This window comes from Cryptococcus neoformans, chromosome 10, assembly GCF_000149385.1.
Source record: "Cryptococcus neoformans var. neoformans B-3501A chromosome 10, whole genome shotgun sequence".
Classification (NCBI taxonomy): Eukaryota; Fungi; Basidiomycota; class Tremellomycetes; order Tremellales; family Cryptococcaceae; genus Cryptococcus; species Cryptococcus deneoformans.
This window is the reverse complement of record NC_009186.1, coordinates 56,402-71,865: the sequence shown is the minus strand read 5'-3', so window position 1 is coordinate 71,865 and position 15,464 is coordinate 56,402. Positions and strand designations below refer to the sequence as shown.

General features: G+C 49.1%; 5 protein-coding genes across 5 annotated transcripts; 2 read left to right on the top strand and 3 right to left on the bottom strand.

The window, feature by feature from the left end:
- Positions 1-188: 188 nt before the first annotated feature.
- Positions 189-1,753, top strand: CNBJ0220 (hypothetical protein; the record flags this gene model as incomplete). Its single annotated transcript, XM_768150.1, has 4 exons — positions 189-723; positions 797-885; positions 982-1,286; positions 1,360-1,753. The coding sequence occupies 4 exons, from the start codon at positions 189-191 to the stop codon at positions 1,751-1,753; spliced, it is 1,323 nt and encodes a 440-aa protein (XP_773243.1).
- Positions 1,754-1,837: 84 nt separating this feature from the next.
- Positions 1,838-2,956, bottom strand: CNBJ0210 (hypothetical protein; the record flags this gene model as incomplete). The annotated part of the gene is made up of 1 exon (XM_768149.1): positions 1,838-2,956. One exon carries the CDS (start codon positions 2,954-2,956, stop codon positions 1,838-1,840), a length of 1,119 nt encoding a protein of 372 aa, XP_773242.1.
- Positions 2,957-3,873: 917 nt separating this feature from the next.
- CNBJ0200 (hypothetical protein) lies at positions 3,874-6,852 on the top strand (the record flags this gene model as incomplete). Its single annotated transcript, XM_768148.1, has 5 exons — positions 3,874-4,071; positions 4,111-4,621; positions 4,685-5,884; positions 5,944-6,166; positions 6,276-6,852. The coding sequence occupies 5 exons, from the start codon at positions 3,874-3,876 to the stop codon at positions 6,850-6,852; spliced, it is 2,709 nt and encodes a 902-aa protein (XP_773241.1).
- Positions 6,853-7,157: 305 nt separating this feature from the next.
- Positions 7,158-7,790, bottom strand: CNBJ0190 (hypothetical protein; the record flags this gene model as incomplete). Its single annotated transcript, XM_768147.1, has 2 exons — positions 7,158-7,437; positions 7,522-7,790. The coding sequence occupies 2 exons, from the start codon at positions 7,788-7,790 to the stop codon at positions 7,158-7,160; spliced, it is 549 nt and encodes a 182-aa protein (XP_773240.1).
- Positions 7,791-8,826: 1,036 nt separating this feature from the next.
- On the bottom strand, positions 8,827-14,544 carry CNBJ0180 (hypothetical protein; the record flags this gene model as incomplete). The annotated part of the gene is made up of 14 exons (XM_768146.1): positions 8,827-8,896; positions 8,949-9,145; positions 9,200-9,406; positions 9,463-9,765; positions 9,818-9,954; positions 10,008-10,077; positions 10,130-10,170; positions 10,219-10,270; positions 10,329-10,439; positions 10,494-12,196; positions 12,250-13,362; positions 13,402-14,023; positions 14,065-14,237; positions 14,289-14,544. 14 exons carry the CDS (start codon positions 14,542-14,544, stop codon positions 8,827-8,829), a joined length of 5,055 nt encoding a protein of 1,684 aa, XP_773239.1.
- Between the last annotated feature and the right edge of the window lie 920 nt (positions 14,545-15,464).

Below are 15,464 nucleotides of genomic sequence, written 5' to 3'. Positions count from 1 at the left end.
TTGCTGTGGTTATGGATACTGAAGAGAAGTAAAAGCGAGATTTATCAACATCAGAAGATTCGTTATCACCAAAAAAAAAAAAAGCCCAAAAAGTTCCACATCATCACGTTCAGCAGCAGTCGATAACGGCGGAATCTCGAACCAAAAGATCCTCAACTTGACTTGTGCACGAAACAATATCTCTAAAAATGCTTCGGCTCCAATCCCTGGGTTCCCTCCCGGCCCATGCCGAACCAGCTTGGACAGTATCTTTCAACCCTACCCGCTCTCTCCTCGCATCATGCTCCACAGATCGCACAATCCGTCTTTACTCCTACATTATACCCTCTTCCTCCGATGGTTTACCAAGCCAGGACGATTCCCAGGCCGTGTTTAGTCTTGCTAAGGTTATAGAAACGGACCACAAGAGGACTGTGAGGAGTATAGCGTGGTCCCCTGATGGACGAACATTGGCAAGTGGGAGCTTTGATTCGACCGTCGGTGTGTGGGAGGAGGTTATTCCGCTTTCGGATGACGAAGAAGAAGAGGATGAGGGTGCACAAGGGGTGTATAAACCGGCTGGAGTGGACTCGGATGGAGATGGGGATGGGGGGAAAGAGAAGGAGTGGGAATGCGTGACGACGTTGGAAGGGCATGAGAGTGAATGCAAATCGGTTGGGTTTTCGAGTGATGGGGCTCTGCTCGCGAGTTGCTCCAGAGATAAAAGTGTATGGGTGTGGGAAGGTAAGTCCAATGAAGTTTAATGATTATGAATGGTTCTAATGCTTGATTTGTTTATATATTTTTTTCGGTATAGTCCAACCGGACGCCGATTTTGAATGTATCGCGGTCATGATGGAGCACTCTCAGGACGTCAAGTCCATCGCCTGGCACCCACACGAAGAGGTTTGTTCATTTTCGTTTATACCTTTCCCTTCATCTATTTCTCAGGCATTTATTACCTCTTGAGACAACAATTGCTAACGTTGAATTGCGATACAGATCCTGGCTTCTGCGTCATACGACTCTTACATCCACCTCGCTTACGACGACCCCGATTCTGACTGGTGCATCTTCCAAAAACTCCATCCCTCTCTCCCTTCTACTCCACTCACCATCCCATCCACTTCCCCGTCACATTTAATTGATGCGTTGGTTCCTACGGAAGAAGAGAAGAAGGCAGAGGCGGAGTTGCAAGTCCCGCCGTTGGAGGAGGATGAGACTGTTTGGTGTTTAGCTTGGAGTCCCGACGGGAGGTGGTTGGCTAGTGGAGGTGATAATGGTGGAATCCGTCTTTGGCAAAGAACGTATGTCTTTGTATCGTACACATTTCGAGACCAGATGCCGGTAGTGACTGACTGTAACCTATTGCAATCACAGAGGCTCACAACCAGACTCGGCGTTCAAAGAGATCTTACACACCGCCGCTCACTCGCGTTCAGTCTTTTCTCTTTCTTGGTCCCCACCCTATCCATCCGCCGAGTCTGCCGGCTCCACCGACTCTACTGATTTAGGGATGCTCGCTTCTGCGGGGGAGGATGGTAAGATTATCATCTGGCAAATCACCGTCCCTCCATCTCCTTCTTCCGCTTCACAAGAAATAGATAATGAACAAATCTCGATCAGACCGATTGCCGCCCAGAAAGATGCGCACGGCGTGAACGATATCAACTCGGTAGCGTGGTGTGTGAGAGAAGATAAAAAGGGATGGGGGATGTTGAGTAGTGCGGGGGATGATGGGAGTGTCAAGGTTTGGAGGGTCGTCAGGGATTAAGGATGTCAAGAAATGTTTTTATTTTTTGATTTTTTACTTCTTTTTCCATCACATTTCTATGATCTGCTATATGCTATTGAATATTTATCCTTCAACAAATGTGAATCCTTTCACATCTACACCTACATCTCCAACAACTCGCCGGACTTCTAGTGCATTTTTGAGTTTGAACTCCACTCTGAATCCGTCTTCTCCTGCTTCTTCCAAATATGCTCTCACTCTTTTTGCTTGCTCATACGGGGTTCCTGGTTGAGATAGATGTGAAAAGTTGATGACGACTTTTTTGGCTGGTGGTGGATACTTTCCCTCTTCCTCATCTTCCCCATCGAACACCGGTATATACACCCCTTCCACTTCTCTGGGAGGTATGACCAACTCCAAGGTATCTAATTCCCATTCCCCAGCAAGTTCGTATATTGCTTCTTTTAAAAACCTTTTTACACCTCCTTTCCATCCTTCACCATCTCCTGCTCCCCCTCCCTTTTCCGCTCCGACTCTGGTTGCTCGTGAGCGGCACCGGGCATCCCCAAGATGGATGATAAGGTGCCTAACGTTCAATGGGATACAACAAATGGGCACAGGGTCGAAGATTGGGTAGGGGGAGTGCGAGTCGGCGAGGTAGTACATTAGGTCCCAGCCGATTTCCAGGGTATGGACATTGCCTAGTGGCCAGGAGTTTGCGGGTGTTATCTGTGGCGGATACGAAGAAGATGAAGATAAAGAAGAATGAAAAGTTTCGAGAATAGGTGAAAGATCAAGGACTTTGACGTGCGCTGCACAGAGGATGGAGAGAGCCATAGGGTCGAGTAAGGTGATGTGGGTCGTATAACCTAGAGCAACTGATTTTCTCCCTCTTGAAAATTGGTGGGTAGGGGATGTTATTGGCGGAAGTTGCCATTCGGGAGCAGGGAGGTGTGGGAATGATGGGAGTCTTTTGCGTTTCCCCCCTACACCTCTTCCTCCCTGTTCCCAACTAGGAGGGGCTGTCAAGAAGCCATAGAAGAATGAGCTGACATTGTTCTCATCGAGGATGACTCGTTCGTAAACAGCAGGAAAGAGTTCCTCGTATAGCGATTGGGAGAGCAAAAGACACTTCGCCGGCTGAAGGCGCTGGAGGTGGGCGAGAATACGGGGGAGGAGGGAACGGAGGGAGGAGAATGTGGGTGGAGAGTGAGACGGGTTTCTTTCAGGAACTTTGGGCATTGATATTGACTTGGACGTTGGGTGGTTGATAGTGTAGTGTAGTGGGTAGTAATTTGTTGCTGCTTTGCTTTTTTAGAGCGAGGTTAGAGTCTAGTAGTAAGCCTGAATGTCTTGCATGAACATGAGCTGTGTGCAAAAGAGCGAATCGCATTATTACAATTAGGGCCGGCACATATTCACCATCCCTCATCATCGCTGTTCGGATTCCAGAAGATGAGAATGTCTGAGACAATAGAAGTGGTGTGTTTTTCCGTTTTGAAAGTTCGAATTGGATTCCCCCGTGGCGTGATCGATGCTCATTCATTCACTCGTGCCTGGATGATAAGCGAGCCAGCGTTGTTTGGTTCCTTGGTCCCGCAACTTTGCGGCATGCTGCATCCAACCCCGTGGTAAAGGCAGACAATACAGACGAATAAACTCGCGCTGGGTAGTGATGGAGCTCCTAACAACTATAGTATACCTTTGTAGGATCTGATCAGGAAAAGTTATTGACAGATGGAGAGGGAATCATCCAGATACCAAAATATTTTGGAAGACTTAGTGAGAAGAGATAGAAGAGATGCGGAACCATCAAATGCTGCAGATACCCCTCCGAAACGTTAGCCCACTGGCAGTGGGATTGCATGGACGAATGCTGCGTACAGAGCAACTTTATACTACCAGCAGAGGCAAAAAGGAGAAACAAGCCGTAGTGAACACGGACGAAAAGGATAAACTGTTAACAAGCAAGTAACGTAACTAAAGTGCAGTAATAATTACATAATGCATTTTGCAATTATGTAATCACTTTGGATGTGCTCTTAAAATGGTGACGTGGAAGCTGGCGTAGCAATGACATCGACGAACTGCTGGCACCAGCGACATTGGACAAGAATAGCGAGACTCCGACTCTATTCCTTGTATGTCAAGGGCTTACAATGCGCATATACCTACCACTGCTGCTCCTGGCAGCCCCCCTTCTGAGAGCACAAGATGCGTGTGCACCTCTAGAGGACGCGGAACAAATATTAGAATCACTTCAACCGGCTCCGGACGCACATCTACATTCAAAGCTTCCTGACCTGGCGCCGTTTGGGAATCACGGATGGGCAGACGGTCTCGGGTGGTCTCAGGATGTGAGTGCATGACCAGCATCATGAACTAACATATTACAGGGTCCGTTATCTACAACATTGCGTCTTCTCCCACGTGTGTTCTCTGCGATATCCCCGACAAGGCTCCTGTCGCAGACTGCCAAGACGATAGGAAGGAAAGGAAACGCCAAAATGTCGAGGTCGAGGAAAGAAAGGGCCGAGAAGGTGTTGGAGCTCGTGCAAGAAGCGGAAGAAGCTGGTTGTGATAAAGTGTGGCGGTTTAGAGCTCGGCTCCGGATGTTCCCACCCAGAGGCATCAAGCAGGACCTTGCAGCAGCTTATGAAGCGTACAAGAAACATCTCGAGATTGAACCCAGCCCAGAGGCTCAGTTTATCCTCGGGGTATTCCACTCCACAGGGCTTGGTGGGATTCCAATTGATCAAGGCAAGGCGTTATTGTACTATACTTTTGCAGCAGCGCAAGGGTATAGGCCTGCGGCGATGGCGTTGGGGTACAGACATTGGGCGGGGATTGGGGTGAAAGAGGATTGTGGAGTGGCTCTGGAGCATTATTCTCATGCGGCTGATATTTGCAAGTCTATCCAACCTTTCTTTTTTTGACAAAACATTCGGACTAACATTCTCCGTTTTGCAGCCTATCGACGTTTCCTCGACGGTCCACCTGGCGGTCTCACTCTTCCCCTCACGCCTATCCGCCTGTCTGACCGTGTAGGCGGTATCTACGGTCCGCACGCTTCATGGGCGTCAACAGGCGCCAACTCTCTCCGTCCTGCTATTCGAGCATCTATCGCTTCTGCCCGAGGGGAGACGACCCAAGAGATCCTCGAATATTACCAGTACCATTCCGATCGTGATTCATACATCTACACCGCCCGCCTCGGCCGGTTATTCTACCATGGCTCTGTCCACTTTTCGGCGAATGGGATATCTTCTGGCGCGGAGAGCGTAGGCGCCATTCCTCAATCGTTTCATAAAGCCCGGACATATTTCCTCAAAGTCGCCCGTGTCCTCTGGCCTAGCGATTTCCTCCCCGGTACGACTGACCAGCCTGCCGGGCGTCGCAAATTGACAAAGGAACAAGAAGATAAAGTCCGTGAAGCCGCAATGATTTCCGCGTCCTTCCTCGGTCGGATGGCTCTCCGCGGGGAGGGGCAGAAAGCGGATTACCAACGAGCCAAAATGTGGTATGAGCGCGCTGCAGAGTTGGGAGATCGGGAAGCGCTTAATGGGCTGGGTATTTTGTACCGTGACGGTCTCGGTGTACTTGTTGATTTGGCAAGGGCGCAAGGTTATTTCCAAGTTGCCGCTGCTGCCTCTTTACCAGAAGCCCAAGTGAACGTCGCGAAACTCTTACTTAACCGCGGGGAATACCAAGCAGCTCTTCCTTTCCTCGATTCAGCTCTTCGGGGTGGAAATCCGCTCGAGGCATTCCACCTTTCCGCTCAAATCCATACTACCCACGGCCGATCTTCGAAATCTGCAAGTCTCCCGCCGGCCATGTGTGGTGTAGCTGTAGCATACGAGAAGCTCGTCTCGGAGCGCGGATCGTGGAACGAAGATTACTTGTTAGAAGCGGATGAGGCGTGGGCGAGAGGGGAGGAAGGGAAAGCGATGATGGGGTGGTATATCGCTGCCGAGATGGGGTACGAGATTGCGCAGAATAATGTGGCGTTCATGCGCGAAGGAGGGTGGCAGTTTGATGCGGAAAGGGAAGGCGAGTGGGTAATAGGGAAAGGAAAAGCAGAAGAGGGAGATAAGGAGGCGTTGGTATGGTGGTTGAGAAGCGCGGCGCAGGATAATGTGGATGCAATGGTCAAAGTCGGAGATTACTACTGTTCGTCCATCTATTCCACGTCTTTTATCGTTTCTCTTCATCGCTGATAACTTGAACAGACTCAAAGCAAGACTACCCCCACGCTCTCGCTCACTACCTCTCTGCATCCGAGACCCAGCAATCTCCAATGGCATACTGGAATCTTGGTTGGATGTATCAATCCGGTCAAGGTGTAGCGAGAGATTGGCATCTGGCGAAACGCTATTATGACCTAAGCAGAGAGACGGGTGAAGAAGCTGGTCTGGCAGTTTGGTTCAGTTTGTGGGGTCTTTATCTCCAAAGGTACGCTTCGGTTTTATTCTATTTTATTGTAATTTTACCATGCTTCCCCACTTTTCTTTCATCTGCCCAGAGCATTATGCTGATCCAGATTGTTCGTTACGTGATGTAGCTGGTGGACACATTTCAGGACTCGCGGCTCTATTTCTGGTTTACCGCTCTTTGAGCCACCGACACCATCCGATTCCAAACCCCTCGGGACATGGTCCCGCCTCAAGTCCCTTTTTACCTCACCTTTCCAATGGGCAGAACTTGAATTTGATGAGGACTGGGAAAACAACCTTGAGCCGGAAGGGATCGTTTTGGGTGAAGGTGACATTGAAGGAGGGGGAGGAGCACTTGGAGAAGCTGGAAATGGAGGCCGGGAAGGGAGGGAGTGGGAGGGAGAGACGATGGGGGAGATGATGGAAGATCTGCTGTTAATAGGGCTGATGTTTGGTATAGGGGGGTTGATGTGGTTAAGAGCGAGGTGGGCGGCAATGGCTGGTAATGGTGGTAGAGTACAGGGCGACGCCGCGCAGGCGCAAGGGCCGATAGGTGGTGGTGTAGGGTTTGAAGGTGCAGAGGCATTTGGTGCAGGCTTTGAGACTCCACAACAGCCCGAAAGAGTGCAGCAAGATCGACCGCCCGAGGAAATACAACGGCCGCAAGAGACAGAGGACGAGGAAAACGAGCGGAGGGAGGAGTGATGGATGGGTCGAGGGTGTTGTAGGACTGTCTTCTTTATGAGCTCACGATTTCAAGAGCTTTGCATGTCACATTATCAATTATCACTTGGTTCATTTATGTTTATTAAGGGATTCATGTTCAATTAAGTTGGTCGACTTTGTCATTAACATCACGTCAAACTCTATGCTACATATATCATAAAAGGGTTATCAACATTGTTATGCTTAATAATGCTTTTTTAACGACCACCAGCTTCGTTGGGAAAATCTGCAAACCCCATCCATCCCTCCTGATATTCCCTCAATGTCTGAAAAGCTGTAATACCTTACAACAGCCCAATAGTGATATCGCCTTTCACCCTCGCAGTCAAATGCACCTCTACTAGCAAATCAAGCGAGATATTGATGCTCAACGAGTGCTTATCGTCTTTGTGTGCACCACCGGGCTGCTCCTCGGGGGTGAGCTCGGAAAGCTCGTTGGGAAGGGGGGTACGGTGAGAACGGAGTGGACCGAGAGCGCGGTCACGGGCGGTCTCGGAACGAGGTGGGTTCTTCGGATTGGTTTTGGGCCCAGGAGGGGGGGGCATGTTGAGTGTGGGTTTGCGACTTTTAGTAAGGGCAGAAGAAGACAGACAAGCGAGTTGGTAAGCTATGATAGCATGACGGAAGGTGAAAATGAGACGAGCTTACCTGCCTTGGCTAGGGCGTTGCTGCTGGAGTTCCTGTTGAGGCTGCGGCTGCTCTTGCTCAGGCTGCTCCTGCTCCTGCTCTTGCTCCTGCTCCTGCTCCTGCTCCTGCTCCTGTTCATCTTCCTGAGGCTGTTCCTCTTCCTGCTCCTGTTCCTCTTCCTGAGGCTGTTCCTCTTCCTGCTGCTCCTGCTGAGGTTGTTCCTCCTCCTGCTGTTCCTGCTGAGGCTTTTTCTTCTGCCCCATGCGTCTAGTCTCCTTTTTTTCAGACATGGTGATGATCTATACAGGTGTTTGTTATTAGAGGCAACGGCGCTCGGAACTGGTAAAAGTGAGTGTTGGTTTATGAATAGAGCAGGGCTCGTTGATGAAAGGGAAAGGGATTATCCTGTCCATTCCACAAGATTATATATGATTCTGTAGGCAGATGGCCATATGGGACTTGAACTGAGGTGTGACTACCAAAATACCGTGATAACGTCATAAAAGACAGCTTGTAATGTCGGACACTCCGTCGTCGTTGTTGAGTCTTCTTCGTAAAAGGGTATGTTTGGTGTCATATCGTCCCTTTTGAGGAATTACATCATTATCCAGGGTACAGCCGTTAGGCTCCACAACTTACGCAGTAGTTTTTATTGTGATCAGCAATGTTGTTTTAAATTTATACAGTTGCGAAAACACAGGATGACGTTCGTAAGTGCTGCCGTGCCTGTCGCCCTACGCATGGGGCCGGTTAAAAAAGTATGTAGTTATACATCTGTAGATCTAGACCTCCTGGTTGTCCTTGTTGTTGAACTACAATTGTTGAATTTTAACTACATTGTAAGTTCAACTACATTGTAAGTTCAACAACAAGGACAAGGCTGTATCGGCGAGAAGATACACCATCCATCAATTTCATCTTCTGTGTTCCGTATGAAGCCATTCAAGATATTTTAGAACATGTCTTCTGCCATTATTCTTGAAATCTATATGTTTATTAGCCGCATGACGTCATGGGCTAAATCAGACCAGAAGGTGCTGTATGATTATGGCACGTCAAGCAAGATAACCTCTATGCCATGATCTTTTGTCTAGAAGACGGAGATTGCTCGAGACATCCTGGCGAGATTATAGATGACTTGATAATGATATCCGCCGTGAATGACAGAAAATCAAGTTCAGATCATATCTACTTGCATTTTTCGTAAGGCATAAAGAAAAGAAAAGAAAAGCTAGACGAAAAAAAGACCTTTTTTGGTATCACACACATCTCCCACCCGCATCAAGGAGTAGTTATAACAAGGGATGAGATTCAATGGGACGGGATTTAGTAGAACCCAGTGGGTTGAGCCATCATACCTCCATTCGGCATGTTACCCATGAAGGGTGGTCCGCCCCTGAGCATGCAATTTGTCAGGGATGAACGAATTTAAAGCTGAATCAACTCACGAAGGTCCGCCAATCATCAATCTCCCACCCAATCCAGACCCCATCAAATTACTTGGCTCATTATCCGGTTCCTTCTCAGCGGTCTTAGTTCTAAGCTCTTTGACCTCCTTTTCAAGCGCCGCAACCTTGGTAGCTTGATCTCGTTGTTGCTGGAGTTTGTAAGGCATAGAGTAATCTGACAAGCCGAATCGCCAAGACTATTCATCCCTGATCAGTGATTGCTAAGAAACAAGTATGGGGTGAAGACGTACCATTTCCTCAACAAAGTCAGCTCGGACAAACTCGAAGCAGACATAGAGAATAGCAGCGAAAGCATCCTTGTTGCCAATAGAAACAAAGTAGCCTGCAAGCTCCTCACAAACGGCAATGTCTTTGCTCGCAGCAGCAGTCTCAAGGGCGTCTCGCCATAATCTATCGGCCTTTGAGAGAGAAATAGACTCTTCCCACAAAGAGTTGAGCTAGAACAAATATTAGCTAATGTCTTGGTTACCCAATCCATGGCAGGGCAACTCACTCGGTAAAGCAAAGCAGCGATTCTCCTAAACTCCAACAACTCGTGCTTCTCCAATCTCTTCGCCAACTTAATTGCATCGTACTCATCATAAGTCTCCAAACTGCTTCGCAAAGTGACATGATCCTCCTCTTCAATAAGCAGGTCGTTGTAAGCCTCGTTGATGACGGCGAGATTGAGCTTTTGGGTGGCGATGAGGTAAGGTTTGGCGAGAGGGAGGTGGTCTTCGGTTTGGAGGATCTTGATAACTCGACTGTGGTCAAGTCGGGGGGTAAGAGCAGCAAGAAGATCGGGGAGGAGGGTGGGCTGCAGACGTTGGATTAGCATTGATTGTAAAGTCCAATGTAAGATGACTTACTTGTCGAGCAAGGTAGAAGGACACGGCCCGGTAGGCAATTTCCATATTGGCAACCTTCACAATAACCTTCTTGAATTGATCGTGGTCCCAGTCGGCGAGTCGCTCCATCATAGCCAAAGAAGCGTTGTCGGGTTCATCTACATCTGCGCATTAGGATTTCCATCCATCTTAAAAGATGTGGGAAACTTACCGTAGACAATGTAGAGGAAGACAAGCTCGGGCCAGAGGTGAGCCTGTTCTGCGGCCTTGATGACTTTGGGCTGCAACAATGTTAGTACAGGCCGCCTCGTCCTTGAGACAGAAGGTACGTACAATGTTGACACGCTGCCAGAAGAGCTTCAAGTGCTCCATGACTTTGACCCAATGTTAGCTCGCATTCCCCAATCAATAAGAATACGCACGCTTCTCGGGTCGGTACTTGGCGTACAAGACACTCAGTTCTGTGAACATGCCCTGTCACACAAGAGTCAGCATGCAAACCACCGCTAGCATGCGAATAAAAAGATCTCACCATGTGAGCCCTCTCCAAACCCAAACCGGCCTCCATCAAGGAGATAATCTCGTCAAAGTAGCCATTCCTCTCGTAAAGTGACAACAAAGCAGGAAGTTCCTCGGCGTGAACCTATATTTCATCAGCATATCACTCTTTGAATCCCTAAGAGAAAAGGAGACATACGACAAGGTTCAAACCACAAATCTGCGCCAATCGGAACTCCTTCTTATCCACACAAGCAGCGTTAACCTGCTTCCACACCTGAGTGTTACCAGCCTTCCTAGCTGCGTCAACCGCCGCCTGGTTCTCGCCCAAGTAGATCAAAGTGGTTGCCAACCTAGCCCAGTTGGAGATGCTTGAGAATAAGAGCTTGGCAGCCTGGTAAAGCTCATCATCGAAACATTTCTCACCAACCTGCAAGACGTCGGCAACGTTGGTCATACCGAGGAACTCTTCCATATCGTGCAATCGGTCAGTCTTGGCGTAAGCGTAAGCGAGCTCAGTGTCAATCTTGGGCTCGCGGGCAGTCTTCCTAGCCATCTGGAGGTATCGCACCAGGTCGTCATGCTTGCCAGCTCGGTTGGCAATCTCAATAACTTCCTCAAAGTTGGATGGGTCATCAGCTTTGATGTAAGAGTCGATAGCCTCCTTGACACGCAAACCGTCAAGTTGGGCTTTACCGAGTCTGCTCCAGACAGCGGGCTCGTTGATCTTGTTGGCATAGGCGAAGCCTCGGTCAATGGAAGCCATATGTTCAACAAGGACGCTCATTGCCTCGGCGTGCATGTCGTGCTTCTGATAAATTGTGAACGCCTCCTCGTAAAGACCGGCCTCGGTAGCGACCTTGGCGATAGTCTCAACGTCATATCCTGAAAGCTTGTTGATATAACCCATAACTTTGCCTTTGTCGTTCTTGATAGCGGTGAGGAACATCAAGCTCTGCAAAGAGCGGTTGTCGCTGAAAGGTGATGGCTCAATTATGATCTTTTCGAGCAATTCAAGTAAGGGACCGTGAAGTTCCATGTGCATGAATGCCTTAACGGTGACGGACACATCATCAGGATCGACACACTCGGGGATGGCAGTGGCAATGATCTGGTCGATAAGGGCACGGCGGTGGATAGACTCGGGATTGAGGACTTGTGTCCAGAGGTCAACGTCGCGTCGCTTAACGAGGTATCGAGCCTGATGTTTGTACATCTGGTTCTCGTTGGTGATATTGATGAGCTCGTCGTCACAGAAGCCCTTGGCATAAGCAATATAGGCGAGATAAGGATCTCGCTTCTCGCAGTACTTGCCGACAATAGCGGGGTCGTAAAGGTTGTTCTCCTTGAGGAATTTTTCGGGGTTGTTGTTTGAGTCGATAGAGATTTTGGCGATGGCGTTGTAAATCGCGTGGTCGGTAGAACCCTGCTCAACCTTGTTGTTGAGCCAAGGCAAGATGAGCTTGAGCCTGTTTCGCTTCTCGACTTCATCCACCAAATCGTCAATGGGGAAGGTGCCGGTAACACTCATCAACAAGTTCTTCACGGTTGTCTCATCGCAGTCAACATCCAACAATCCGCCGATAACCTGGGGGGTTCTGGCAGAGTTGACTCGCTGGACATAAATCTCAATGAAATTGGTCAAACCGTTCTGGTAAAGGTAGAGAACCAAGTCATGTACAAAGTCAAATCGGTCGCAGACAATGATAAGAGGGAGCTGGTCGTCGAGACGGGCTTCCTTGAGGAAGTTCTTGACCTTCTCGGGGTTGTAAAAGTTGGACTCTCGGCAGATACGCTCGACCTCGCGGATTTGGCCGGTACGGGTAGCAGCTTGAATGTACTTGAAGTGAACCTCGGGGTCTTCGCTGAGGTTGACAATGGAACCGAGATAGTAGTACAAACCTACTCTGTGTCAGCTTATTATTCAAATTCCAATCTCTAGCCGGACGACTTACCGTCCGAACTCTTGAACTGCTCAAACAGTTCGATGAGCTTGACAGAACCAAGCAAGTCAGAGTACTTGGTAGCGATCTGCACGACGATCGGCAAATTTTGCCTCAAGTTCGTCCTCAACATTTCTTGCAAACAAGCAAAGCTCTGCTCGACAGTGAGTCGTCCAAAGTAGTCCACCAGCCACTCGGGCTTGAACAAGTTGGTGTGTACAACAACCCTCTTGATATCGTTGATATCCTCGTAATGCTCCAAAGCCCTCTGCACAAGACCCGCTTTCTCAGCGAGGTTGGCGATCCGAGGCCTGTCATAGTGGGTGAACATTTCGTTGCCCAAAATGGCATCCGCAACCTGAGGAGCGCTCATCAAGTTCATTTCAAGCAACCTTGTCTGGAGTGGACCTTGCTCGGGCTTGTTGTCCTTGAGAGCGTCGAGGAGAATAGAAGTAGCTTGCTGGAGCATGTTCTGAGACATGAAGATGTCGACAATTCGGTCAAGGTCAACGAGAGGGCCGTTCTCATCGTTGACGAGCTGTGTAGCAAACTCGGCACCTTTGTCGGGGTTGATACGCACAAGATGCTGAAGAAGCTGAGCATAGTCAGGAGTATAGCCGACTTTTTTGGAGTAGAGAACAATCTTGTCAAATTGCCCGAGCTCAGCGAAACAAGCAACGACCTTGTTAGGAACGTTGGCACGAAGGTAGACGGATAGAGCGAGGTTCATATCGGCCATTCGACAGAGGTCACCGAGCTCCTCACTGCTCTCGAGCTTGTTCTCCTTGAGCCACTTCTCGAGGAGCTGCTTCTTGCCTTGCTGGACAACAGGGCGGGCAAGTTCAAGAGATTCGTACTTGTTGAGCTCTCCCTTCTCGAGCAAAATACCAAAGTACTGTAAGATGGGAGTAAGAGTACCAGGAACAGCGGGGAGATTCTTGAGCGTCTCAATTGTTTGAGGGGTTCGCAACAACCCACGGGGAGAGTTGGCGGCAATCTTGGCAGCCTCGCCGTACTGGCCGTTCTGGATGTAAACTTGATACTGCTGTTGGATCATACCGTCCGCCCCAGGGAGACCGGCACGAGTAGCAAGCTTGATAGCGAGCTCCGGGTTGTTGAGAGTTTCTGTATTGTCAATAGAGCTCTAGCAAATGATGAACTCACGTTGGATGTAGGGCACAATAGTCTGCTCATCCACGCTAACACTCAAAACTTGGCCCTTCCTGTTAACTCCGATGATACCTGACAATGTCTCATACTCGGCGGTGGTGAAAATGGTCTCGCCGGAAATCCTGTTCATGTAGATACACTGACCAGTTTCAATTTCATAAAGGTGAATGAAACCGAACTTGGTGACGAGGTAGAGAATACCATGCTTCTGGGAGACTTGCAAAGAGACGGGAAAGTCGTTCAGGGCCTCGGGAGGGAAGAACACGTCGACAGCCTTCTTCTGGAAGGGAGGGTTGGGTGCCTGGTGACCAATCTCAACGATGTGCAATTTGGCACCAGCAGCAGACCTGACTGCAAAGGCAAACAGTTTTGTAGGGTTGGGAGCACCGTCGAGCTTGATGGAAGCGAATGTAGCGGCGTGACCTTCGATGGGTTGTGAAACGCCTCTCTCGATAGAGTAGAGTTGCATGGCACCCTTGATCTTGAAACCGTTCTCACCGGGTTGGCCGGCATTGGGATTAGAAGAGATACCGACAAGAACAAGCCATTTTTCGTCGTGTGATATTCTATAGTTGATGATTTGGTTCGCAGTGAGGTTGGCGTGTCGGTCAAATACCTGTCGCTAGTTAGCGCGTAAATGTCTTAGTCTCAACTCACCTTGGTAGGAGCAGTCTGACCATCCATAACCTTCCAGTGGTACACTTCTCGTTCGGTAACGATACCCAAAGTAGTATTGTTGATCCAAGTCCAGAAAGTCACATCGTCGTTCATAAGGTGGGTACCAAGCTTGGCTTTGGCGCCGAGGTTGAACACTTGGAGCTGTCGACCGGCTGTACACGTGTCAGTCGCTTATTCTTCTTTCCTCTGGGTAGCTGACCCACCCTTGAGAGCTAAGATCTTCTCGTTTGCTCTTGGGTTCATAATAGCCGAATCAGCCGTGATAGGCCTCCTAACGACATCACCAGCATCGTTCAAGTTGACAATGACGACCTGAGGTGTATCGCCGGTTTCTCTGACACAAATCCAGGCATCTGATTCGAGTGTTAGTGTTTGGAAGGAGATGGAGGTGGGTTGGACGCCTAGGGCTGTGAGTTGGAGGTGTTCAGTGAACACGATAGGCTTCTCTGGCGCTGCCATGATGAAGCTGATGTCTGTGTTCTTGGGGATTTTAGAGTGGTGCCGTGCCGCTGTGCTGACTGTGGGTGGCAAAAAGAAGAAGAGGGGAAAGAGGATGAGTCAACCGGTAGTTCTAGTCTATGAAATGGTAGGGAGATGGTAGTTGGATGGGTTGGCTGGTTGCTGGCAGTGAGAGGAGGCCCGAGCGCATGAGCGCCCGACGCGGTGCGTGATGACGACGCACAGGGCCACGTGGCGGGTTTATCGGCCTTTACCCCCGAGGCACTTCTACACGCGCCTGCCTTCTCATGCATGTTGCATTCGCTGATGACCCGTCGACTATCTGTTTCTTTTTGAGTTCGATTTGCTTTCCAAACAGCAATGACCCAATCTGTATGAGTTGTCAATATGGCAAAATCCTTGCAATTTGAATAATGTCTCCTTGAGAGTGATAGAGGGATAAAGGAAGGGTTTTACATAAAGGACCTCATCAAGCTTACATGTGCTAATTGTCGAACAAGCCTCTGGGATGTAGAAACTCTAGCCTTCTTGTTGTGCTTCTTTTGGCTGTAAGGACTATAACATCCTATTCCGAACCATGTAGGTACCTCTTTACCCCAACAACCCCATATCGGAGTGGCGTTTCTTGCGATTCATCACCCTCCGTCACTGATAAATCAAAAGGGCTGAGCCATATTCGCCTTCTGTACCGCCTCCGACGTACTCATACGGCCGACCACAATCTGGTAATCTCAGCCAAGATTCCAAGGCGCGAGAAGGCATGTTTTGAACCCCTTCTTTGGTTACAATGAGGGCAGAGTTGTTGAATATGATGGCATTAACGCTTCCACCCTTGTAGAGCTGTTCGGCCAAGGTAGTCAAGGTATTCAAACCCAAGTCCAGGTCAACGACCCCAATCAACAGGGGAAACAAGGACAACT